Source organism: Penicillium maclennaniae (genome assembly GCF_028827695.1).
Source record: "Penicillium maclennaniae strain IBT 15551 chromosome Unknown utg000001l:1.0-3280838.0:1.0-3283122.0, whole genome shotgun sequence".
Classification (NCBI taxonomy): Eukaryota; Fungi; Ascomycota; class Eurotiomycetes; order Eurotiales; family Aspergillaceae; genus Penicillium; species Penicillium maclennaniae.
In genome coordinates, this window is record NW_026623213.1 from 1,352,718 (window position 1) to 1,377,951 (window position 25,234).

The 25,234-nt window shown below is 51.2% G+C and overlaps 8 protein-coding genes across 8 annotated transcripts; 6 read left to right on the forward strand and 2 right to left on the reverse strand.

Moving 5' to 3' along the window:
- Positions 1 to 39: 39 nt before the first annotated feature.
- N7477_000525 (uncharacterized protein) lies at positions 40 to 1,699 on the forward strand (the record flags this gene model as incomplete). Its single annotated transcript, XM_056962188.1, has 2 exons — positions 40 to 243; positions 296 to 1,699. The coding sequence occupies 2 exons, from the start codon at positions 40 to 42 to the stop codon at positions 1,697 to 1,699; spliced, it is 1,608 nt and encodes a 535-aa protein (XP_056827191.1).
- A 283-nt stretch (positions 1,700 to 1,982) lies between these two features.
- N7477_000526 (H(+)-transporting V0 sector ATPase subunit c) lies at positions 1,983 to 2,937 on the forward strand (the record flags this gene model as incomplete). The annotated part of the gene is made up of 6 exons (XM_056962189.1): positions 1,983 to 1,999; positions 2,126 to 2,138; positions 2,265 to 2,394; positions 2,490 to 2,646; positions 2,710 to 2,813; positions 2,876 to 2,937. 6 exons carry the CDS (start codon positions 1,983 to 1,985, stop codon positions 2,935 to 2,937), a joined length of 483 nt encoding a protein of 160 aa, XP_056827192.1.
- Positions 2,938 to 3,918: 981 nt separating this feature from the next.
- N7477_000527 (mitochondrial 37S ribosomal protein mS38) lies at positions 3,919 to 5,030 on the reverse strand (the record flags this gene model as incomplete). The annotated part of the gene is made up of 2 exons (XM_056962190.1): positions 3,919 to 4,607; positions 4,685 to 5,030. The coding sequence occupies 2 exons, from the start codon at positions 5,028 to 5,030 to the stop codon at positions 3,919 to 3,921; spliced, it is 1,035 nt and encodes a 344-aa protein (XP_056827193.1).
- Positions 5,031 to 5,733: 703 nt separating this feature from the next.
- On the reverse strand, positions 5,734 to 7,061 carry N7477_000528 (guanine nucleotide-binding protein subunit alpha; the record flags this gene model as incomplete). Its single annotated transcript, XM_056962191.1, has 5 exons — positions 5,734 to 6,075; positions 6,134 to 6,392; positions 6,453 to 6,616; positions 6,676 to 6,860; positions 6,935 to 7,061. 5 exons carry the CDS (start codon positions 7,059 to 7,061, stop codon positions 5,734 to 5,736), a joined length of 1,077 nt encoding a protein of 358 aa, XP_056827194.1.
- Positions 7,062 to 12,961: 5,900 nt separating this feature from the next.
- N7477_000529 (M13 family metallopeptidase) lies at positions 12,962 to 15,565 on the forward strand (the record flags this gene model as incomplete). Its single annotated transcript, XM_056962192.1, has 6 exons — positions 12,962 to 12,981; positions 13,037 to 13,263; positions 13,323 to 13,828; positions 13,886 to 14,978; positions 15,028 to 15,428; positions 15,488 to 15,565. The coding sequence occupies 6 exons, from the start codon at positions 12,962 to 12,964 to the stop codon at positions 15,563 to 15,565; spliced, it is 2,325 nt and encodes a 774-aa protein (XP_056827195.1).
- A 1,235-nt stretch (positions 15,566 to 16,800) lies between these two features.
- N7477_000530 (mitotic regulator LTE1) lies at positions 16,801 to 20,489 on the forward strand (the record flags this gene model as incomplete). Its single annotated transcript, XM_056962193.1, has 2 exons — positions 16,801 to 17,171; positions 17,255 to 20,489. The coding sequence occupies 2 exons, from the start codon at positions 16,801 to 16,803 to the stop codon at positions 20,487 to 20,489; spliced, it is 3,606 nt and encodes a 1,201-aa protein (XP_056827196.1).
- Positions 20,490 to 20,512: 23 nt separating this feature from the next.
- N7477_000531 (RasGEF domain-containing protein) lies at positions 20,513 to 21,847 on the forward strand (the record flags this gene model as incomplete). The annotated part of the gene is made up of 1 exon (XM_056962194.1): positions 20,513 to 21,847. The coding sequence occupies one exon, from the start codon at positions 20,513 to 20,515 to the stop codon at positions 21,845 to 21,847; it is 1,335 nt and encodes a 444-aa protein (XP_056827197.1).
- Positions 21,848 to 22,402: 555 nt separating this feature from the next.
- Positions 22,403 to 25,136, forward strand: N7477_000532 (uncharacterized protein; the record flags this gene model as incomplete). The annotated part of the gene is made up of 4 exons (XM_056962195.1): positions 22,403 to 22,577; positions 22,681 to 23,100; positions 23,153 to 23,565; positions 23,619 to 25,136. The coding sequence occupies 4 exons, from the start codon at positions 22,403 to 22,405 to the stop codon at positions 25,134 to 25,136; spliced, it is 2,526 nt and encodes an 841-aa protein (XP_056827198.1).
- Between the last annotated feature and the right edge of the window lie 98 nt (positions 25,137 to 25,234).

A 25,234-nucleotide genomic window follows, 5' to 3' on the forward strand; every position in this document is an offset into this window, starting at 1 on the left:
GTTCGACATTCCGCGTCTGAAGTCGATGTCCTGATGTCAATGATCTCTAGTTTCGGCTTCAACCCTTTGGCCATGAGGGTATCCCCTCAATGCGCACCAATCCGCCTTATGCGCAGCTCAATTCGAGCAAGGAGATCAAGAGGCGCAAACAGGTGGTTTGCGACGGAGACTTATTTCAAGAATTCGGACCAGGACTTCTCGCCACTTGCCTGCACATGGCTGACTAGGACACCGCAAGCTATCGTGAGCTTTTGAACTCTTCACTGTGTCCAGCACACACTAACGGGATCCAAAGAAACCGGATGATATCTTGTCAAGTCTTCCCCCAAGGTCGTCCGCTGATGCCGCCTCAGATTCCGTTCCCCTCCTGCTTGTCACCCCTAGCTTTGCCCACTGGATCGACACTTCCAACCCGTTCCTTGAATCCTTAATAGGCCGCTTGTTTCCCGGTTTTCCGAACTCCACGCCGGTCTACGCCGTCGCAGCAGTCGTTGACAAACTTCCAAACTCGATGCATTCTAGGGCATCAGGCTCTGGAGAAATTGGTGACTCTGAGTTCTTATCAACACAACCAGAGGGCCTCTCTCTTTTGACAATTCAGAGAGAGAATGTCCGAGGGAAAGCAGCAGCTGCTCGTCGCATTGGAGGTCCCGCAGGCGAAGATCCCGACCTCGTCATTTCCATCGAGGACACCAGTGCTTCGAAGGGAACCGCGCATGACGTTGGTCTGCGCCTTGCAAACACCGTCTTTGTAAACGGGAAAGAATCTACGCTCATGGGCATGCGCTGGATTTACAATAATGATGTCGGTGCATACGCCTTGAGCCAATCCGTGAACCTCACAAGTTGCTATGTTACCTCCGTCTGCGCGACTACGGAGCCTAGCCTGACTCTTCCGCTCGACCCTGTGGGTGAGCGAAGGCGAGTCATTACCGGCATGGGAAATATTCTGCGCCAAGTGTCAAAGTCGACAGATCCAACCTCGGTTGAGGCAATGCCGGCTTCCACTGAATTGGAAACGGCGCTTCCACGCTACATCAAAGAGCATAATATCGTGGACCAAAGAGTATCTGTCTGGGCTTTGGTTGAGAAGCCTGAGATGGATACTGCCAGCCGCGAGTTCACTTCCACACAAGATCGAGTCACTCACTCTTTGCGCAAAGGTGGCAAGTTGCACCGTGTCATGAGCGGCGGAGGTGGATGGGGGAAGAAACAGGGTCTCCTTTCGCTGGACCCAGAGGTTAGCTTTCCTGGGATGAATCGTCCTGATGATCTCGTTACACTATATCAAATCTTCAATCCTAGTGCAGATGCGCCCATGGAGTGGCCGTCTTTCCTTGCCAATGGGATGATTGGTGAAGATCTCTCTCTGCTGTCGCAGGTCGCCACGGAAGGTGATTTCATCGAATTTTTTGTCGGGTTAGAGCCGAAACATTCACAAGACGATAATGCAAGCAACGCTGATGCGCGAGGCTCCGTCACCTATCGCTTTGGTGTCGTTGCCAATGCTGACGAGGTGAATGTTGAATCTACAAGCGAGAACAAACATGACCTTGTCGTTGTGCCAAATTCGTTCGGAGCATTGTCTGAGAAGGCAATCACGTACTCTCAGCCACTTGTGGACGGAGCAGAGACTTCCAGATCCAGTACCAAACTGGATATACCGGGATGCCGAGTGATTTTTAATTCTGTACAATAATGAACCTCGAACTTTGGAAAATCAAAAAGAACAGAAGTACCCGATGTAGGTGACTTTCCATTGTGTACTACTAAAGATCAATGTGGAGCACATGGTGTGCCAAGACTGCTTCACGTGACGCGAAACCAGAGTGTTGGCCTCTGACCTCGTAGGACTCTCCATCTTCCCGATTACCGCCAACTTCCTCATCCACGGCTTGAGCCTGCACATCTCGGGTCTCCTACCATCTACTTTAAGCTCGATAATCCACTAGAGAAGCTCGTCGAGCCTCAATATCTTCAAAATGGCCACTGAGCTTTGGTAAGTCGCTATGCAACCTCCCTCAGCCCCCTGGGTGCTTGACAGCTATGGATCGACGGTCCGCTGGCTTGTTGGCCGGAGGTCTCTCACCATTGATAAACCCTTGCTAACTCAACACTTCAACAGCCCCGTCTATGCGGTAAGTCTTGCTATCTCGATCCCTAGGCATCTACCCGTTGACGTAAACGGGGCTCCCTCGTCCCCTCCACATCCTCAATCACGTACGTCAAGCTAGTCGTCAATGAAACTGATGCCACTCTTCTAGCCCTTCTTCGGTGCGCTGGGCTGCACGTCCGCTATCGTCTTCACCTGCTTCGGTGCCGCCTATGGTACCGCTAAGGCCGGTGTCGGTGTGTGCAGCATGGCTGTCCTCCGTCCCGACCTGATCGTCAAGAGTACGTCGAACCCCAAACACTGCGATATCAATCCCTCAAGACACATCTCTTGGACCATATCGCCTGCAATGTCGTTTCGCTGACCAACAACTTAGACATCGTCCCCATTGTCATGGCTGGTATCATTGGTATCTACGGTCTCGTTGTGTCCGTCTTGGTCGCCAACGACCTTACCCAGCAGCTTCCTCTGTACACTGGTTTCATCCAGCTGGGCGCTGGTCTCTCTGTCGGTCTGGCTGGTCTGGCCGCTGGGTAAGTTCACACCAGCCGAAAAACCTATGATGTCTTCATATAACTAATAGGCATCTTTTATAGTTTTGCTATTGGTATCGTCGGTGACGCCGGTGTTCGTGGAACTGCTCAGCAACCCCGCCTCTACGTCGGAATGATTTTGATTCTCATTTTCGCTGAAGTTTTGGGTGAGTATTGTCTTTTTCTGAAACAAACCTGCCCTCCCATTTCTAACAAAACATTCTCATAGGTCTTTACGGATTGATTGTCGCTCTTCTCATGAACTCTCGCTCTAAAGCCTCCTGCACCTAAACGAGCATGGTCTCGTCGCACCCGGAAACAGAATTTTGAACCTAGCTACCTTTTCACAGTAGCTAGCTCCTACCGGTTTCCGGCGTGTTATTCTCGACCTTCGATCCTGTCATAACAAGTCACGAATTCCTTCGCATTATGTCGGGTCACGAGGAAAGCGGTGCAAGGAAGAGATGATTCTGGCAACGATGATTTCATTTTGACGGGAATTTCTTTTCTGGTGGTATTTAGAGTTGGTAATTCCATCCCCCAGGGATGGTCAGGTGTGGTAGATATTGGACTGGTTTACAATTGCATGAACGCGCGCTGGATACTGTACTTTATATGGGTCTCGCTACGCCGGGCCCGAGACTTGATTCTTGTCCGTCTGGCTAAGCTGTGAAAGTTACACACCCTTTTTATGTTCTCGGTTACGGCTCTCTTTTGTGCCTTCCTTTTGATTTGTCGGGTCTTCGTCTTCGGTCTGACATAGAAATCATGATTCGTGCATTTCATATTTCTGCCGGCAAAGACCTGAGTGTAGTTGTATGTAAATGCATGCAGGCGTATGACGTGCATGATTTTGAGAGTCTCCCAGTAACTCTATTTAAAACATGAAGTGTCTTTAAATCGTGGTCTACGGTTCCTTGAAATCTACCTGTAGATAGTATCGTTGGACTAGATATCAAAAGAGCAGTGTCTATTGGGTAGTCTGCAATGTATGAGGGCCATTGAAGCCACACATTAGAACCAGTTCAAGGACCACAGGAGTGCCTCAAGGGATATGGCAGCAACTGAATATTCAGTGTAGTTTAAGAGAGTCAAGGAGCAAGGCAAAAAGAGACGTAGAAAAAAAATTCGCAATGTACGATAAAAAGTAGGATATATGCCCTGAAAGTCAGACAACACTAAGCCTCAACCCAAGACGATGCAAAGACGCGGGCCAAAGATGCATCCGATGAACCGAACAAGAAAAGCAGAATTGAAGAACGAAAGAGCAGTCTAAGCCTTGTCGAGTTTCCGTCTAAGAGTACGCGTTCTCCGCATCAGCTTCTTGAACTTGTGCTTCTTCATCTTGACCTTGCGGCGGCGCTTGGTGCTGATGGCGTGGATGGTCTGGTTATGGCGACGGCGCTCCACGTAGGTCATACCGGAAGTCGAGCCAGGTGCGTCAATGGTGATGCCGAGCTCGGGGTCACGAACAAAGGGACCAGTGGAGGCTTCGTAGGTCTTGCGACCATCGGAGTTACGAGTTTCCCGAATTGTGAGCACGGTGGAGTAGGTTGAAGTCTCGCGCTGATTCTGGACTTCGGACTCCATGGCTTCGGAGGAGTTCATCTCCATGGGTGTGGGTGGGGGAGGAGGGTTGAAGGGACGCAGGCGACGAACGTAGTCTTCCACAGACATATTGGACTCGGCGCCATCGAACATCTGGAGATCACCGTTAGGATCGCTCGTGAAGCTCCGCTGGAGCTGGCCGAACTGGTCCTCGGGCTCCGACATGCCATTGGCCAAGGACTCCATGTTCTGGGCTGTCGAGGAAAGGGTGAAGATGACATCTTCTGGCTCGTTCTTGAGGAACTTCTTTGACGAGAAGATCGCATCGAAGGCTTCGGTGGATGAGGTCGGGGGAACTGTGGTGGTCACGGAGATCGGGCGGTGAATGGAGAAGAATGAAGCGACATGAACGTCTTGATAACAAAGCAAATTAGCACAAAGCATTTGAGAAGGAGAAAGGTTATAGGAAATCTAGGACTGAGACACTCACCATGCGGCTGTCGGTGCTGTGTCGAGGGGACACTGGGTAGCTTCGAAAATGCCGCATGCTGTTGGCTAGCCTTGGATCCGTTGCGGGCACTGTTGTCCTTGCCGCGGCGGCGGGCCGCCTTGCCCTTTTCGCCGGAAGAGTTCACACCCTTGGCCGGAGTCGAGGTATCCATGCGACGAGAGCCATCGCTGGGCGGGACCGGAGGTTTGGAGGAAGATGAGGAGTACCGACGCTGTTGCACATGGCCGGTCGCACTGAGCAGACCGGTAGAAGGAACATTCTGGGCGGAACGGGGTATGCCAGACAGAGGCGCCCATACGGCCCGGCGTAACGATGTTGACAACATGGTTGACGAGAGACCCAGCAACTGGGAAGAGTTGGAGTTGAGTCTGAATCGGAGGCGAAATCGTCGGACCGGAACTCGGCGTCTCTGATCATGCGAATATTATGTAATATTTGCCTCAGGTGTCGATCTAAGTAGCACACGAAATGACTGCATATGGTTCATCCATTCTGGCTACAACGATTTTTTACTGCTGAGGGGATCTGGACATGTACTGATGAGAGCTTATTGATTTCATTGAAAAGAAAAAAAGGATGGTGATGGTACAGGGAACGGTCCTCAAGTATCACTCATCTGCAGCGACAAAAAAAAAGTGGTATCATCCTGCATAATCGATAAGAAAGAAAATAAGAAAGAAAGAAAGAAAAAAAAGGAAAGAACAGAGACAACTTCGCTGAAACAAATCGGGGCATAACTTGGTACAATCGAACGGGCTTTTGGATGCAACGTAACAGACCCAAGAACGCGGTAGAGAGCCGACAACCCCTTTATATCAAGACGCCTCATGAACAAGAAGGAGTGATAGAAACAAGACAGAGAGAAGACTGCTGGTAATTTTGTAGAATGAAAGAGGGCAGAAGGAGAATTGGGCCACCGAGGAATGCAACAGAGGAAATGGCTAGAGAGCTTGACAAGAAACGAAAATCAATTCGTGGCACAATGACGTTCATCAAACAGGCCACCGGTATGTCGAAATGCCGCTGCCTTATAGTATGAGGGTATGGAGGTTCTTCTGGATGATCATATCCTGTACCGAGTCCATGGTCGCCCGAAGCAATGTGGTGTCTGTGGCGTTTGTATAATGGATATAGATCTCACGATCTGGGATTCGGTTAATGCCGCGGAAACGGTCAGAGAAGTACCGTGCAGCAGCATCAAAGTCGGTGCTAGAACCTGTGTAATCGGGGAAATGTTTGGAGATGTTGGAGATGGCGAGTTTTCCTTTGAAGAGATCAATCTTGTTGAGGAAGAGAATGATGGGTTTCCGCTTAAACCATTCGCCGTTGACTAGAGATTCAAACAGCATCATGGCTTCGTGCATTTGGTTCTGTGATGTAAATGAGCGACTGGTGGCTTGCAACTGGTAATTGGCGATGTGAGCTTACCGCATTCTGGTCTTCAACCAGACACTGGTCGTATCCAGACAGAGCAACCATGAAGAGCAGACATTGTACACCCTCGAAACAATGAATCCACTTCTTCCGTTCTGAACGTTGCCCACCAACATCCATCATACGGAAGTTCATCTGCCCGAGCTCGAACAAAGTTTCGGTGATACCCGTCGTGCGGAGTCGTGCTTGCAACATGTCCTGGTTATCGGGCAGCCAACCGGGCTTGAAAATGCGGTCCAATGAGTCATGGAAGCTGAAGCGCACGGTCAGCACGGGATTCATTTGATGGGCGTGACTCAGAAGGTAGACTTACTATACCAAATTGTCATGCAGGGCGAATTCGTGACCACGCGCAACAGCCTTCTGTACGCCGGCATCAAGCCACATGTCCCTCATGGCGTCCCGAACCTTCAAGTCGGAAAATGCCTCATCTGAGCCCACATCTGGGTCGGTCTTGTCTAATAAATCCGCAAGCAACTAGAGTGAACCGGTCAACACGCGGATCGGATGTCTAGAAAATGTCGAGGGATTTGTACCTTTGTCTCTTCATGCTCAAAATCTATGCTTTCGGCGTTCATAATATCCAACAAAACCTTGAACGCAATAACGATGTTCGAATAGATGACGGCCCGTGTTGTGTGGCGCTCTTCCTCAGGGAAACCTCGGCTGTGAATAATGCGCATTTGCTTGATGATCGTCGACTTGCCCGACTCTCCGGCACCTGGTATCATGTTAGGAGATGACACATCATGGGAACCATGCCAGCCAAATTGGATATCGCAGAGGACGACTTACCCAGTAGCAAGATCTTAATAGTCCGGTCCATTGTCTTCTTGTCATTCCTGATGCTTCGTTCTATGCGGGCGTTACGTTGGAGAGCGTCCTTGTCCGCCTCTGCGGGTTTCGAGGCGACGCAACCCATGATTCAAGTACACGTCGGTATATCTGGAGAGAACTGGGAATCGTTAGTCATAGGAGCAGACATAAGCGCTGCGATTTCAGTCGCGACATCACGGTGTCAATACCAACTCGACCTGAATCAGGGATGCGGTGGTGCTACGCCACTCGCGTGTCCCCTAATTCAGAATCAGAGACAGACAATGACTCGGCTGGACTCGAGGCTGTGGCACCGCCAGACAGCCACGATGTGATAGATATTGGCCTACCTATGCAAAAGACCCCTGTCCACTTTGTCAACAATGCACGCGACGAATGAACGCCCTCGGCGCTTGTTCTCAGCACGCTGGAAGTTTGGGATGGTTGTTTCCCTACACCCAGGAGCTGCCACGTTCCGTTATGAATGGCGCCGCTGGTTTTCCAATTGGGCCGAATTATCCTCCGAAGCCAAAGCCAGGTCCGGAACGCGGTGGATGCGACCTCGGTATTGTCGCTCGGCGATTCGAAGGGACTCGAGGGGGACGTCCGCTAACAGCCGGATAGCGCGTGGTGAAGTTGAATACCGACTTTCGCGGGGGTGGTAGAAGCTTGGGAGGCGAAGGGATCGCAAAGGCGGGTTCCCAGAATCGGCGGTTGGAGGGGAATGAAAGAGACCGCCCCGATTAAGATCACTCGCGAAAAGGAATCGCGAAAGCGGAAAAGTGAAGGAAGAAGGAAAGGGAGCAGAGTCAAATTAGTCCAACTCTGCCGTCCCACGAGAAACCCACAAGCGGGGAGAACAAGTGCGGTTCGCAGGCACTCAATCTTAGTGACGGTTGATCAGTAGGTAGACTGGAATTTCGAGCGCAAGAATGTGACAAAAAGCCTTTGTTTCCGACTGTTTGCCTCTTTCTTGTCTTCCCTTTTGTATTTTCTCAGGACTCTCTATGTACTCTCTCAAGCTCTCTAGTTCCGATTTCCCTAAATTCCCAACTTTCATGGTTTTCCCATCTCCCTCACCATGCAATATTTTGTTTCCTTTTTCTCCCCTTTCCTCACAGTAGACCAGGATCCACCCGATGGGGCCGAACCCCTCTATCTGATTTGTCCGAATAATACAGTGATCATAGCCCGGGACTTTGGTTGTAATCGATTACCTGTCTATCGCCGGAGGCACACTATGTACTGCAGACAAGGCCAATTTGTTAATGCAACCACGCGAGAAAGGGATGGCATGTATTCCCGCATGCTTCGAGAAACATGGCCCCGTAATGACTAATTGACCGGCGGACCTCGGATTTGTACCGATTCATTATCGAGCCTTACTGATTTCGCGAGGCTGCCACGCTAGGGGTCAACGACACGCATCACGTATAGAAATGATGATTTGGGCACCCCCTGAAATGGCCTTCGAAGCTGTAACAGACGCTACCACACCGTACTCTGTACTCCGTGTACAGTATCGGAGTACGGAGTCCAGAGTACCCAGACCGGATAGCCAGGGTGGACAGGTGGAGAGGAGTGGACTCTTCGATGGTTCTTCGCCAAGCGGTATGCATGACGGCGATCACCGCCCCGTCTGGAACTGCAATGGGATGCAAGGAAATTTCTGAAACGTGGAATTCCGTTCATTGCCCGAATGCTTCCCTTTCCTCCCAATTGTCTAAAGTACGGATCTCGCTTCTAATCCTGGGTTCTGCCGTACTGAAGGTCAATCCATTTCTCGACTCCATCAGGATGAGAGCCAATCAAGGAACTCTGATTTCACTAGTAGCGCCATTTCGCTTACTGGCGCCAGGGTCGCATCAAGACCCAAAACTGACAAAGTCGAAGCAGGGAAAACAACCCTCACCAGTTCGGTGGTGGAGCTTGTCAAAGCGTCTCCACCACAATCCGTGTCCGGTGAATGGAACCCGTGCTCGCCAATCTTGCACGAGCTTAGTCTTGAAAGGAGATAGCCCAGGTCACAACACAAGAAGTCCTCTTTTTTTCGCTACCGGGAGGAATCTGCACCCCACAACGCCTGCATTACCGTTCTCCAGACCTCTCGAGCGTCACTTCGGTTCTCGCTCGCCGGTTTCATATTCCTCCTCCTTCGCACGCCGTCGTACAAACTAAGGCAGGGGGCCATCCTTTTGCGAGCTAAAGTGGAGTCAGATTCCCCTATCAGAGGAGACACGGCTCGGATCGACTGCAGACTCCCGATCTGGAGGCGAATTATCTCCGGGCGCGAACGTGGAATTAGCGTCCACATGGTCCGGAGTATCGACTAGTCGCCCTTGGCATGGGATCCATCGGCCTCCCCGGATGACATGGGGAGATACCTCGGACCTCCAACGATCTACGTCGAGGCCACCCAAAGAGCACATGTCCGATTACGGGGCTTGTTCTGACGGACTAAAAGAACGGCAAGTGTGGATTACAGCGTTCGGCGATGAAGACATATCTGGACGATACTGTAGGGTCCCGCTTGGCGCATATTCGATCGAGCATGGTCCAAGCGGTCAAAGGTGACGAGTCTTGCCTCATCATCGATCGATCGCGTTGGTACGCAATCAAGCCTCGACTCGACTCTCACGGTCGAACCCTCTCAATTCCTGGGAAACCGGGGGAGCTACATGGGCCAGCCTTCTCCGTCAAGGGCCGATCATTCTTGATTTTGGCTCCTCGAGCTATAAATGTCGATATTCATGCAGAAGGGGCGTTTAAAGTTTGGCAGCCCAAAGTTTACCGCCACATGGCGGCCAGGAGGGGCAGAGTGGGCGGTCCTCAGAGCTTCTCAATGGGCATTCTTCTACAAAGAGAAGGACATTGAACCTGGCTTCGGAGAGCTTTGGCCAGCCGCCCACCATCAGGAAAACGCCCAACTGATCAACGGTCCAGAAACGTTGACCAGTGGAGCCCAGCAAATTAACCGTTGTCGATCAGCATTTGACAGCAGGTCAGATCCTGACCTTTAGGGGCCCCTGTTTATCGGCTATTCGGAAACTGCTCCGGAGTGGGGATTCCCATTCAGATTTCTGGTTCGCTCGGGTTTAAGCAGGATTTCGGACAATAGAATCTTCCAAATATCTTTCCAAAGTTCAGACTGTATCCCGGGCCACGCGATCCCCAATGCTTAGTCTTTAGTCTGTCAGGTCGCCCTAGCTACTGGTGTCGTTTTCATCGTCATAGGTCAATTATAACAGCTTTGCATGTGGTTTGAGTCATGAGGCCACGCTCATGATAAGAGACTCAATTCATTGTGGTTCATCATGGAGACCTGATGATGAGGTACCGCGTATCAGAGTATATAGAGTACCGAACCTCGGTTTGAGAGGGAGAGAGAGAAAGATCACAGAGTTTCCGGAGCGTCTGCCAAGGAATCCTGCGAACTTGTTCCTCGGACAATCCTGACCCGCTTCAAAGCCATCGCTACCCATACAGTGCCTTCTTATTGGCACGCTTCTATCCGTGTGACAAAGGTATACTGTACTCGCCTCGGAGCACTATCCGTTGAGGGGTGCAAACATAGCTAGTAGTTTCTAGCTTGTATGGGAAGCTTACTAGGCCAATAGATCTTACACTTAGTATATTTTAAGACAGTATCTGCAGGCCTGCGTAGCGCGTATCCAATATACTATCATCTGAGTAAGAAACGATGTTTGGCAAACAGGGGGTGAAACCTGCGTTGGATTGAAACGCTCGCTCCAGTCCGTTCTTTGTTGCGACAACCACCATGAAGAGTTGGAGCTAGCCATCGCACCATCTTCTTTCCGCCCCCGCCAAATATAGATTGTGGCTGCGGAGAAGTCGTCTCCATTGTCCCCTGCCCTCTCTCCCCCTCGCTCCTTTTGTGATCTTTGGGACATTTTTCCCGCGTTTGTCCTGGAGCCATTGCGCCACATCGGTGTGAAATGGCTGCTTAATTCCTGACTGGATCTTAGATTTCCCCTGTCTCAACTTTAAACTGATTGAGATGCGCGAATGCGCCAGTGCAAGTTACATTTACTCGTAAGCCTAGTAATTGATCAATGTCCCTCAACAGCTCCCTCCATCGAGAGAGGGGTCTTGCATGCTTGGTGGTGAGCAACGCATTAACAGACACCTAGCGAGTAAGGTGGGTTCATGGTTTGTGGGCGTGTGAATCGTTCGGGATGATAATATGCGCCGGTATTTTTTCTGCCTGCGCGCACAACCAATATATCTACCCCAACCATCGAAAGTCCAACATGCACTCATCGATACGTCACCTCATCCATGTGAAGTTTTGAAATTTCAATAGAAGTGCAATTTACAAAGATATAGGACCTTGCATGTGATAGAAAATTACACAAATACCGAGCTCATTGGTGGACGCAAGACGACTCAATTCCAAATCATCGATATATTGAGAGTCACTCATAAAAGACACATGATCTCCACCAGCTTTGGCCATTTCGCCCCTGTTAAAGAAATCAAACCTGAATTTAGACCTAATATATGAGCATAGCTACGGCAAACAAGAAGATTAAAAGAATATTTACCTCCTTAACGTGCAGAGCGTTTGAGTCACCTGAAGACAAACCTCCTGTAGTTGTGCTAGTGGAGCCAGTAGTCGTTGAGCTGGAAATGGAAGTGGCAAGAGGAGAAGAGCTCGTGTTGGATGTACTTGGGCTGGAGCTACTTAATCTGGAAGAACCTATGCCAAAAGTCCCCGAGCTATGAGCGCTTGGGCTTGAATTGGTCGAAGAAGTCACTGCACTAGAACTGATAGCAGAGCTGCCACTTGTGGGGGCGGATTCACTGCTCGGTGCTCCTGAAGCCCCGCCTTGGCCACTAGCAGGCGCAGATTTTGAGGCTAGCCGGCTGCTACTGCCTAAAATGTAACGAGAGTGTCTTGCCCGCTAGAACTACAACCGAGGACTGTGGTCAATATGAATGTGCTCGTGAATTTCCGGACTTATGGAAACTCACGCCGATTCGATGGATGCAGCCATGCCAGCCTGACTGTGTCCTATTCGAGCACAGTAAAGCCAGATAGGATCTACGTGATTAACCGTCAGAGTGAAAAGAAATACATGGTCATCATATCTCACTGTGAACGAGTTTGCATTCCTCATCGATTCAGCACCTGGGTATGCCGAAAATCCATTGAAAATACTTGTATCGCTCAAGATTCGACAAGGCTTGGCAAAAGTCGACTGAGCCACTGAACGATCTCCCGCGCAGATATGGTATTCGAATTTATCGCCTGCGGAAGTTGTGAGGGCATTCGCATTTCCCATGTTCACGTCCTCTACCATAGTGCGGATCCGTATTTTCTTGCAACTCTTTACTCTTGCTCTAGCAATCGCTGGCCTTGGTCTTGGAATTTAAATAGCAAGAGCAATGATATTGATATCAAGCTATCTTCTGATTATTGGTATGTTGGTTCTTCCATCACTTGTCATTTTCCAGCCGGCTATGGCCTTCCTCCAGCATCGGCACTTTGGCCAAATCGGCATGAAAGGCTTGTTTGGTCATTTGCACTAGTGGTTTGGCTTTTTTATAATTAACCTCGGCATCGTCAAGGGTGGCCTTGGCTTTCGACTCACTGGTATCGGTGCCTCGCCTGTTCCGATTGCTCCGATTTGAGCAGTCGTTGCGTACAGTGTGGTTGCTAGATTTTTGGTATACTCATTGTTTGACGGTCAATTTCTTGGTTAAAAGAAAGTCACAAGAACTAGGCTCGTAATAAGTTGCAACAAGAGTCCCGTCCAATCGATTTGACAGATGATTGAACTTAGCATCTTAGATGTGGAATCGACTATTTACTTTAGTTGACAGTCACATGACGACACTCGTGTGACACCCGATGGGAGGAGCCCCGTGACCCCACTCAGGCGCCGTGAGGGGATGCGGAGAAGCTCCCTCCTCAACTCGCATCAACTTGGGGCCTGTTCAACAATCTTATCGAAACTGGCCACCAACACGCCCCAAAACAACATGGCACCCCCATTTTCCAGGTCCGTTCTATCAGCGGATTCCTGCTCCCGAGCATGACGTACTTAAGCTCTCTAGTGACACCAGCCCAGACTTGATCTCTATGAGGCCAGCAGAGATCGACGGGAAGCAAGCCCTCATAGACACTGAGAATGCTTTCATCGTCGAAGACTCGCATCCCTATGTCTATCCGAGAAGGCGGAGTCGTTGTCGGAGAACCCACCCCCTTTGGAACCTTATGAAGGTCGCTGCCACGATTGGCTCGATCGGCATGCTAAGCTACGGCGTGATGAAGTACTCTGATAGTGAGCAATCCCTTGGTACCTACAGATAGCCATTCTGGACCTCTAAACGTTGACATTAGACACGCCCGACGAGCCACGCACCCCCCGCCCGCAAGCGCCTGCCTTCTGTGAATCCCCGCAATGTATTCACGCAGCGTCTGAGATTCTCAAAAATCTCGATCCCAACTATGAGGACATTGATCCTTGCGTTAATTTCGATCAGTATGTCTGCGGTGGATGGCGTGAGCTGCACGACATGCGTTCTGACCAAGGCTCGATCTTTGCCGGCACAATCATGGAGGAGAATGCCCAGACTAAGCTCCGCCATATTCTAGAGCAATCAGATGCTCCTGATTCTTCGGACGCTGATAACTTCAAGAAGCTCAAAGCGGCCTATGATGCCTGTTTAGACGAATCGACCGCGAGAAGCCGCGGTAGCAAGCCCTTGGACAAGATGTTGGCTGAGCTGCGGGATATCTACCCTACTACAGTTGGGCTTGTTTCGGGCTCTCGGGATCATCTCACTGGTGCACTGCTGTATCTCATGAAGTCAGGTGTTGAAGCCTTGGTGTCTTCTGGCATTACTGTGTGTTGACCTATCGCATTCTTGCATTTTAGCATGGAAGACTACTGACAGATTCAGCCCGATGATCGAGACCCAGACAATGTGGTGATTATGGTGACACCGCCACGGGAGATTGGTCTCCCAGCGATCGAGTATTATAACAACACGGAGCTGGTAGCCCAATACACAGCCGTCATCAAGGAAGTTCTTCAAGGATTCTCAGGAAGCGACAAGATTGCCGAGAATATCGTGGCTTTTGAAACAAAGCTCGCGAATGTGACACCCGATACGGCCACCCAGGAAGATGTCACGAAATACTACAACCCGCGCAGCATCAAGGAAACAGACTCAATGCTTCCCGAGATCTCGTTGGCGGAGATCATTGCTGCGCTGGCACCTCATGAATACCGAGGTGATCGCCTGATAATTGGATCTCCGTCATATATGAAGGCACTGTCTGAGATTCTAAACGATGCGTCCCGGGAGACTATATCGTTCTTTCTACAGTGGAAAGCCATTCAGGCATATGCCGACAAAATCGAGGATGACAAGGTGGCGCCCTTGAAACGATTCAAAAATACACTTGAAGGCAAGGACCCCCAGGCGACCCAGGAGCGATGGCGCAAGTGCATCCGAACCCTTGATGAAGGCCTTGCATGGAGCTTGAGCCGTTTCTACGTCCTAGACTCATTCTCCGAGGCGTCGAAGAAGCTTGGTGACCAGATCGTTTCAGACATCAAGGAACGGTTTGTTTTCACTTTGGATCAGACTGAATGGATGTCTCCTGATGTCCGGAAATTGGGTATCCAGAAGGTGGGGAATATTATCCAAAAGATCGGATACCCTACCAAGAGCCCCAACTTGATGGATCCGGCGGATGTTGAAAAGTACTACCGCGATCTGACCGTGTCTGAAGACACTTATTTCGAGAACGAAGTGGCCGTAGCCAAGTTCGACCTTGACACCGAGTGGTCGAAGCTGGGCAAGCCTACAAATCGCGATGAATGGGACATGTCGGCGCCTACTGTCAATGCCTATTACAACCCGCCAGGAAATGAGATCGTATTTCCTGCAGGCATTATGCAGCCACCGACGTTCTACGGACCATCTGCTCCTCTGTATCTAGCCTATGGTGCATTCGGTGCAGTCAGTGGCCATGAGCTGTCCCACGGTATGATCAGTTCCCAGAGTAATGAACTTGATAGACTGACAATTGGCAGCTTTCGATTCCACGGGTCGCCACTATGACGAAACTGGGAATTACACAAACTGGTGGGATGATAAGACCGTGGAGGCCTTCGAGGAACGCGCTCAATGCTTTATTGATCAGTATTCCGATTTCACCGTCGAGGGCCCTGGGAACAAGGTCCTCCATGTCAATGGACGCCTGACTCTCGGCGAGAACATTGCCGATGCTGGCGGCCTGACCGCTGCATTTCACGCGTGGAAGAAGCACGACGATATCAAGTCTGATCTGCACCTCCCGGGTCTAAACGCCTTCACGAAGGAGCAGCTATTCTTTATTTCCTACGGTAACTGGTGGTGTGGGAAGACCACAAAGGAGGCGGCTGAGAAGGCCATCTACACCGACCCACATGCGCCCAAATCGGCGCGGATCATTGTGAGTGCATCCGTGTACTGATTTGATTTTTCGAGTACCCCCGCTAATGTCGCGTGCAGGAAACCATGGCCAATTCCCGAGAATTCAAGGAAGCATTCCAGTGCCCGGACAAGAAACCAGTTTGCAAGCTTTGGTAAAACCGGGGCGAGTCGTGTGTTGCACACGCTTATCATTGTACAAGCTATCTGGGCTCTATGTTTGATGCTTTCTAGTGTTTGCGCATGTATTAAACTCAATTCATATTACCTCGGGTCTCTCCGGTGTTCGAAGCTGTAGACTTCTGAGTGAAACAGCCTCAATGATCAATCGGCGGGCATTTGCCATTCGAGGCATCATCTGCAGATACGACCGGGAAAGGCCCCTCTTCTGAGCTAGATGCACCTCCCCAGCCACGTCGATCCCTAGTAAACTTAGCCTAGTTGAAGCAAGCACAAAGAGATTCGTCGCAAGCAGACCCCTCCGTAGATCATAGACAAGCGGTCTGAGAGCCGGGTCCGTAGATCCCCCATGTGAGATTTGGAGCAATCTCTTGACCTAGACCAGGTCCAGACACGGGGAAAAGGGCAGATCCTGACGAGATATATGGATCTACTGTGGAGAGAGGATCATGTGCCGCGGGTGACGTTCCCAATACGTCTGTCTTTGTGCGCAAAACCCAGAGAATGAATGAAAACACACATCTTCGCGCCGAAAACACAAAAAGTAAGAGTCACACACACACACTCTCTCTAATGTGGAGTTCCGCATTCCGGACAGTGATGCATAAGACACCAGGGGCCTGTGAGGGTCGGCCTGATGGACCCTCGCCGGACATGTCAAAAGCTGAGCTCCATCTATCAGCTCTCCCAGCGTCGCGTCACTCTGTGCCGAGGACTAAGTGCAGTTAGCATAAACGGCGGTAGCACCAGCCAACCAGCATTGGCGATGGCGTCGCCCTAACGTCCTCGCTTCACCGGGGCGAATGAGCTCACAGAGCCCTGTGGGACGGAACAGTGACCTATCACTTCCGAATCAGGATTTCCATGGGCAGATTCCGTTCGGTTGTGCGAAGTAGGATGATGGGTTGAGCCAAGGCAAGGCCCTACGTAATAAGTAAACAAAGGGGCGAAAACGGGGAACAGCCGATCGTGGTTTGGTTTGGTTTGGTTTGGTTTGATTCCGCTGCGCCGGTACTTCCCCAACTCCACTTGGGCGAAAAACAACAGTCCCAAACTTCTGCTATCTCTCTTTGCCCCTAGGCGGTCATGTCGTGCCATCCTCATCTCCGATCCCAACGTGGGCTGCATATCGTCTAGCTGTCCTACCAGATTTGAGCTTGATCGCCTTTCGCGTCGCGCTGAGCTACCCCCGGTAGCTCTCGCGATCGCCTGCGATGGAGCCCGTTCCTGCGATTGTCGAACCGTCCATCTTGTCGAAAGATGACTCTGAGCCTCAAGTTCATGTCAACGAACTGCCCTTGGTGAAAACTCGCAGTGGCCATACGCCAAACAATCTGCGACGCGCCAACACGGTAGCACAAGGAGGCAACATCATCAAGCGCAATTTGGAATTGAAGGCTACTCGAGACAGGACGGCCACGGCAACTACGGGTCTGCGTGCCAAGGACAGCCATGAACTGTTACGGCAAGCACCACTGCAACGATCTCAGACGCATCGCGGCCCACTCGAGGCGCGTCCGGCCCCGCGCAGAGCAGGTCATTTTACGGTTGGAAGTGTGGGCCAGAATGGAAAGATCTTTCTCAGGTACGATCGAGATATTATCTCTGCAATGTGATCCCGTGTCGTACACCCTCTGCAGCCAGCTGACATACGACTCGCACGGCCAGGCCGATTGCAAATCCGCCGCAGAAAGGCACTCCAATAGTCCCCTTCTCCTCGGTTGATCAAGTGATGAGTGACCGTCTTCAGCCGCCAAAACGACCCCATTCCCCAGATGATCCTTCGCGTTGGTCAAGCTCCCAGCTCTCGGAACTGCGCCCTCGCGATACTCCCGGAGATCAGGAATCCGTTATTTCCGAATTGACACGCGTCGATTCTCCCCGCAACGTCCACCACAGAGCCAATTCATTCTCGACGATATCCGAACAGTCGGTGTCCGGTGTGGGGAAACGTGGCGAGCTGCGCATTGTGATTGATAGATCTGAGGACCGGCCCAAATCTGCAGATGGGAAATCGGGTAACACAGCTCTCGAAGTCCCTATACCCCATTACCGGCTCGGTTCACCACGGTTCAACAACGAGGGTAATGCAGTCCTGCGCAGTTCCGTCTACACGCGGAATTCAATGTCCGATAATTTTCGAAATTCGAGCTTCTTGGGCAGCATGGCGGACCCTTTCCCGACGCATCTTGCAAGCCCATACTGCAGAGACTCTTTCTCTCGTCACCGGCCATCCTTTGCGGTATCCGTGTTTTCGGGGACAGCAGCCATTGACCTCAGCCGAGCTTCGCTGCTTCCCAGGAACTCTATGGTTTATGAGCTAAACGGACCAGTGGAACCGTCTATCTACGAGAACCTGATATCTGATATGGATTGTGAAGCTGTGGTGCGCTATATTCCCGGCACAAAAGACATCAGTGCTGCGACTCCCGCGCGCATTGTTGCGCAGATATCTTCCGAGTCTTTCATGGACTACGAGCTGGTGTCGGACTTCTTCCTCACCTTTCGGTCTTATCTCTCTCCGAGCCACCTGCTTGCTCTACTTCTTGCACGACTTCAATGGGCGATCAATAGACTGCAGGATGATGGTCGTATCATTCGCATTCGAACCTTTGCGGCTCTCCGTCACTGGATTCTCAACTACTTTGTTGATGACTTTATCACGAACTATGATCTCCGGACCCACTTTTGCGAAACGATCAACGTTTTATATCAGAACGTCAAGTCTCGGAAGAACGGTGGCCTGAGTGATCTGAAAATTCTTCTGGATTTAAAGCGGTGTTGGAACGGCAAGTGTTCCGTCTACTGGACCTCACCCGATCTGTCTCGCGCATGCAGCGATCCGGACCGTCCCATTGAGCCTGGAAACGCTCAAATCGAGCTTCCCAAAGAGGATACCCACCAGCAAAGCTTAGTTGGCATGGTTTCTGATGCAGACGCGAACATTCGTGACAGTCTACCCAACGCCGTGCAGCACGACCGGAACGACTCAGCAACGACTGTCCAGAGCATACCTTTTTCCACCAAGAGCGATCAAAGCATGCTAGCTTTGTCTTGTTCTCTGCCCCCTAAGTCCCCGAGACGTTATTCCAATCCTTATCTCAAGAGCAAGGGTCCACGACCTGTGCAATTAGGAATTACCAAACCCAGGTCTTCGCATGAACCTCCCCCCACGTCGCCAATGCATTCGCGACACCAATACCACGGCCACGGACATAAACGGAGCGGCAGTTTCTCGGATTCGGCACGGGATGACCGAGTCCCCATGTTTGGCATGGAACTCGGTTCTGGAGGTGCTCGCATGCCGGAAATATTGGACCCTGTCAGCTTCATTCGCGGTGCGCTCTATCCTCCCGCGGAGTCTTATATGACGATGATGGCACCTGACTCGCCTCCATTGGCACCGCCCTCAAAGTCCTCGAATCCTGATCGTCGAAGTACACCGGACGGAGGACCCAAACTTCCCGCATCCAATTCGGGCGTGAGGACGATCATTGGGTCGATAAAACGCGCCCTGCACACCAGGAATGGTGGTCATAGTGTCTCTGCTCGGATTGCCAATGTCTCGGATGCCATATCGTTACCGTCCCGGGGCAAGACTTCGGCCATGCCCAATAATGTTGCCCTTGGCTCTGAATATTACCGCGAAAGAAAACTAGCTGCTGTGCCTAAGCGGCCTGCACGGATTGATATTCTCTGCGAAGAAGCTTTAAAGCATTATCGCCAGGCTATGAACAACGAAGCGGGGCAGGACACTCAACCGCCTATCGAAGATTGCGAGCCCCAAGGAAATTTGGACGAGTCTTCTCTGACTATGGCAGATGATTCTTCTCCCAAACCGTCCAGGACCATCGAGTCTAAAATCAAGAGTGGCTTGACCGCTGGCAGCGGTTCTATCGTGATCGTTGATGATACTGGGTTTGACTTTAATAATCCTACCATGTCTGGTGGACTGCCAGAACCTACGACCGAGATCATGGACCAACAAATTGAGTCAAATTTCAACAGGAACCTACAAGCAGGCCCTCTCTCCCTTGCTTCAACTCAGGGGAAAGACGAATATTTGCTACCGATCTATTACAATGAGCAACGATTGGAAGCAGCTGCCCAGCAACCACATCTATTGCAAACTCCTCACTCCACTTTAGCAAGGAGATCATACTCCAATGAGGGCCAGTCTGCCCCAGAGAAAAGAGTCTCGCTCTCTCTCCGCCTGCGCAAGTATGCTTCTTTCCAGAGTGGAATATCAAGGCACCGCCTGTCGATGGAAAGCTCGGGCGGGCAATCCGTTGGGTCAAGCATCATGCAAGAACCCTCGACTTATTCATCTGGCCCCGCGCTTCGCAGACGTCCTGGCGGGAACCTGCGGCAAATTCAATATGCAGATGAGCTCGAGCCGGGCTTTGATCGTCATTCGTTTGCTTCATACGACGAATCTCTCACAGAGAATCTGAGTACGACTGAGGAAGCGGCTTCGAGACCTCAGACAACTCTGATCCCTCCGAACCCTCGCTATTCTCTTCTTCAGTCGAACCAGAACAGAGTTAGACGCTCATTTGAATCTGCTCTTGCTCGCTTCGCCCAGATCCCCGACGACGATGACGGAGGCATTGAATCCACCTTGTTGAAGCTCGAGGGTAAGTGGCCAGTTGATGGGAGTAGCGGGACCAGAGATGATCAGAATTTCGCTTCGCGTGGGCAACACGCTGCGAACCGTGAAACTCCTGTCGCTGGAGTTGATTACGAGAGAGCCAAAGAATGTATGACTCCGGATTCTCTGGCTCGGAGACGCCAGACGGATAAATCGGCTTACTCCATCGTGGGGGGCCGTCTTGCACCCCGAGGCCCTATTCTGACTCTGTGGGGGAATCTGAAGAGTCTTACAATTCCACGCCTCTTCTAGAGCGTGGATTGACAGATGAATCTATGAAGCGGCCGCCAATCCAATGGACGCCAAACGCCGATATCTATGGCGCGCCTCTCAGTCTCATCTCGAGCCGAGACACGTCCGAGCTGGCATCCTCACACCCTTCCATTCAAATTGTTCAGGAGACCGACAGTATTCGGCGCATTCCTCGAGGTGCAACGGTTCCCAAGTCCTCGCTGCAGGACGACTGCCCAAATACACCCAAGCACTTGTCTGCTATTTCTGTTGATATAATAGACTCACGTGAGGCTTTGAGTGGCCACCTCTCTGCTAATACTCGCAGTCTGACCTCGTCGACGGTCGACATCCCGCCTCACCCCCTGGCGCATCCTCCGTCTCCTCCCATGACCATCCAGCATCCTGGATCTTTTGGTTCCTTTGCCTCACCGATGGACAAGGTGCAGTTCCAGGCCAAACCTCTTACACCTGACACTTCTCCAAGACGCCGAGATGTGGAGATCACCGGCACACAGCCAAGAAATATGCCGAACTTCTCAAGCAACGTACTCGCCAATTCCGAGACCCAGCGACAGATCCCGAACCCAATCAACACGAGTGGCCCTGATCATGTTCCATTTATTCTTGCGTGTGAATCTCAAGTTCTTGCTCAGCAACTGACGTTGGTTGAGGTGGCCGCTCTAAGTGAGGTTGATTGGCGCGACCTGGTCGAGATGAAGTGGAACAGCAGTGCCCAGTGTGTTGTCAGCTGGGCCCAGTTCCTCACTACAGAGGAACGTAAGGGCATCGATCTTGTCGTTGGTCGATTCAACCTTATGGTCAAATGGGTTGTGTCCGAGATCATCTTGACTCAAGATATCCACGAGCGAGCGCGCACCCTGGTCAAATTCATCCACACAGCAGTGCATGCACGCCGTATGTGCAATTATGCCACGATGCTGCAAATTGCGATCGCCTTGTCTTCTTCCGATTGCTCTCGGCTGCAAAGAACATGGGAACTGATCCCTGTGGAAGACCAACGTCTATTCAAGGACATGGAGTGCTTGATTCAGCCGGTGCGCAACTTCAATGACCTTCGGGTCGAAATGGAGACAGCCAACCTACAAGAGGGCTGTATTCCTTTCATTGGTCTGTATGTGCACGATCTCACCTATAACGCCCAGAAACCAGCGCAAATCAAGAGCAGCGAGGGAGGAATGCTCGTCAACTTTGAACGTTATCGCACTGCTGCGCGCATTGTCAAGAGCCTGCTCCGTCTGATTGATGCCAGCACAAAGTATCGATTTGAGCCCGTGCAGGGTATCATCGAGCGCTGTTTGTGGATTGCATCCCTTTCCGAGGACGAAATCCAAGCTCGAAGCAAGCGGCTTGAATAATTTGCAACTCTTATGGAGCTACGTCTTTTGTTTTTTTTAACCCCTTTGATGATTGGACATTTACATACCCCCTTCTGCGGCAGTCTAATCTGCTATATATCCTGTACCTATATATTTGCATTCGTTTGTATTTTTCCTATGCGTTTGGAGCGAGCATTTGCATGAGTTGGGTTTGGAAATACATAGGCACCGTAATCCATACTTAACCTTTCCCTACTATTTATTCTACGTGCACGTGATGTAACCTTAGTAAATAAACCCCAGTGAGTGAAGATGGAAAAAATAGTCCAAATTACGGAGAATGCAATCAGCCGTTATCTCTCAGTTCAACGTACGTTATGAAATAAATGAATGTTTTATTTAAGATTGGGTTCTAAAAAGTGCGTCATAAAGCTGCATCACGGGTGTTTGATCTACGTAGCGGACCACCATTCTCAGCGCCCGCCCAATTCTCGCCCGACTACCACCGACCGAACTTTTTCTCTTGCGTACCTCAAGGATTAACTACGGCTCACCCTTTGATGTTCCGCTCCCGGTGCCCTCGACAGGCCTACGATGGACACGACCGAGCCACGGCGCGGGGCTTCAGAGGACGTTGACCCTGAGTCAAATAGCCCCACGTCCTCAGAACCCAAACAGGAACTCCCCGATGACTTGCCCAAGTCGCTGGACGATCGCCGCTCGGTGCCGGTCTTCCAGCAAGAGACCGAGATGTACGACGCTTGGCAGGGTGCGTGGTTTCCTCTCCGGCGTCACACGGATCAATACAACGCGCATTGCATACCAGCCCAACTCTTGACTACCTAAACTAACACATGGCTTCTTTGGAACAGGACAATCTCAATACCTAACTACTCCTGTTGCTGCGAAACCCTTGGCCTTCAGCCTCGCCCTCGATGATCACTCACACGACTCTGAGCACGAGCTGCGGGCTCAGTACGGACGCGACCTGGAAGACAGCGATGCTCGACTGATGGAGATGCTAGCAGCACAGGCTGCGCATCGGGAAGTGGACTCCCTGGGCGCCGACGAAGAAACCATCGCCGCCGACGAAAACCTGACCGTGGCAGAGAAACGCGACATCCTACAAAAGAGCCTCAACATGGCCGCGAGCAACGGCGACGTAGATCGGGTTCGGAGATTAGTCCAGGGACCAGCCAAGAGCTACGTGGATGTGAATATGAAAGATGAGGAAGGGACTGTGCCCCTGATTTACGCGCTAGTTGTTTTGTGGGTGGCCCTGAATCCGCGCCGTGAGATAGGGATATGATCCCGGCCGCGCAAGATAACAAACCAAGCTGACAGTTGTACAGGGTCATCAAGATGTGGTTTCGGCACTTCTTCTAGCGGGTGCTTTTGTCGACCAGCAGGATCGCAACCAATGGAGCGCGTTGATGTGGGCAATGACGAACCGACACAAGACGATCGCGAAAACACTCCTCGACCACGGCGCATCGCCGGATATCAAGTCTTCATCTGGTGGAACAGCTTTTGACTTCGCTCAGCCCGGTAGTGAGATTTCGGAATATCTGCATGATAATGGGTACAACTTTGGACCGAGCGCCATTGAGGACGATTTCTATGATGCTGGACTTGCCCATGGCCGATTTGAGGAAGAGCTTGCTGAGAACGAGATGAAGCGCCGAATGATGATGGAAGAGAGTGCTCTCAATTTGGAGGTCGACTTGTCTAGTCTTGGGTTGGATGAGAAATTCGAGGTGAGTCCTGTACGCTTGTACGAAGTGGAGAATGAGACTGACAAGATGGAAAGCCTTTGGACGACGAGGATCTCGAACAGGAGCAGCAGGAATTTGTCTGGGACCGATGTCTTAACGACCAAATGTTCGTGTTCCAGGATTCCGATTTGGAGCGCATCCTAGATATTATCATCACCAACATGACGCCGCAACGGTCTCCGTCTCAAAAGCCTGTCCCCGCGAATCTCCTTTTCCTCAGCGCGCGCTATGCACACTATCATGCCAGTCCTGAGCTCCTGGCCACTCTTCTGAACTCAGCAATGGAGAAAATTAACGACGTTGTTGAACGGTACCAATGGGACATGACCATGCAGGCGTTTTGGTTGTCCAATGCCACTCTACTGCTCCATTATTTGAAGAAAGATGGCGGGCTGGTTGAGGCAACAGTGCCATTCCAGCTCCATTTGGCCGAGCTGATTAATGAGATCTTCGTCCTCATCATTCGCGACGCTGAGCGGCGCATGAACAAAGTCCTGGATGCGGCAATGCTGGACCATGAAACCATCCCCGGACTCGAGGACATAGCCTTCCAAAACGAATGGAAGCTCTTCAAGAAAAAGAAGACCGAGACACCGGAGCCTGCAGACAAGCGATTCAGGCCGCCTTCGCCGCGCCGACGAGCCCAAATCTCCCCACGCAACATCACATCCTTACTATCGTCTACTCTCTTTGTACTTGACTTATACGACGTTCACTCTGTGATCATCACCCAAATCCTTTCTCAACTTCTTTACTGGCTCAGTGCAGAAATCTTCAACCGCATCATGAGCACAAGACGCTACTTGGCGCGGACAAAGGCCATGCAAATCCGCATGAATGTCTCCACTTTGGAAGATTGGGCACGTACCAACAATCGGCACCCCGAACATTATGAAAACGGGTCTATGAACAGCACGGGGGAGAGCACTGTTGATTCTGCCCGTCAGCATCTGGCTCCCGTGATTCAACTACTGCAATGGCTGCAGTGTTTCTCCTCATTGGGAGACGACCATGAGTCTCTTGTGACAACCCTACTTCAGCTGCAACAGCTCACCCCCCTTCAACTACTGCACGCTGTCAAATCCTACCGACCGGAAGTGGGAGAAAAGGGCCTGACCAAGCAAGCAATGAAGTTCCTCCTCGATCTACAAAGGGACCCTGAAATATTATTCCGAGAGCACCAGAAAATGCAAGACGAAAAAGCAAAAGCAGCCACTGCGCCCGCACCAGAAGCCACGGGAGACCGCCCTCATACCCCAACCAGAGAGCAACCACTTCAAACACACGCAACTCCCGACCCAGCCATATCCCCAGGCTCAATAGCAAATCCATCACGCCCTCCAAGCACAATGGCTCCTAGAGAAGACCGCCCCGGCAAAGAAAGCATCTTCCTCGACCCAACCCTCTTCCTCCCCTTCTCTTTGCCCACAAGTACAGACATGCTCATCAGCTACGGCGCCGGACTGGGCGGCACCAACCGCGAGCGAGCACGCAAATACATTCCCACCGTTCCCCCCGAGGTGCTTAGTCGATTCAACCCCGACGATGCATAGATCGGCCTCTTTTGATACGCATTTAATATCAATTTTTCGTCCTGACCCTGGGAGGTGTTTCGGCCACGAGCTTGAGCTTGAGATTGGGATTAGGATAC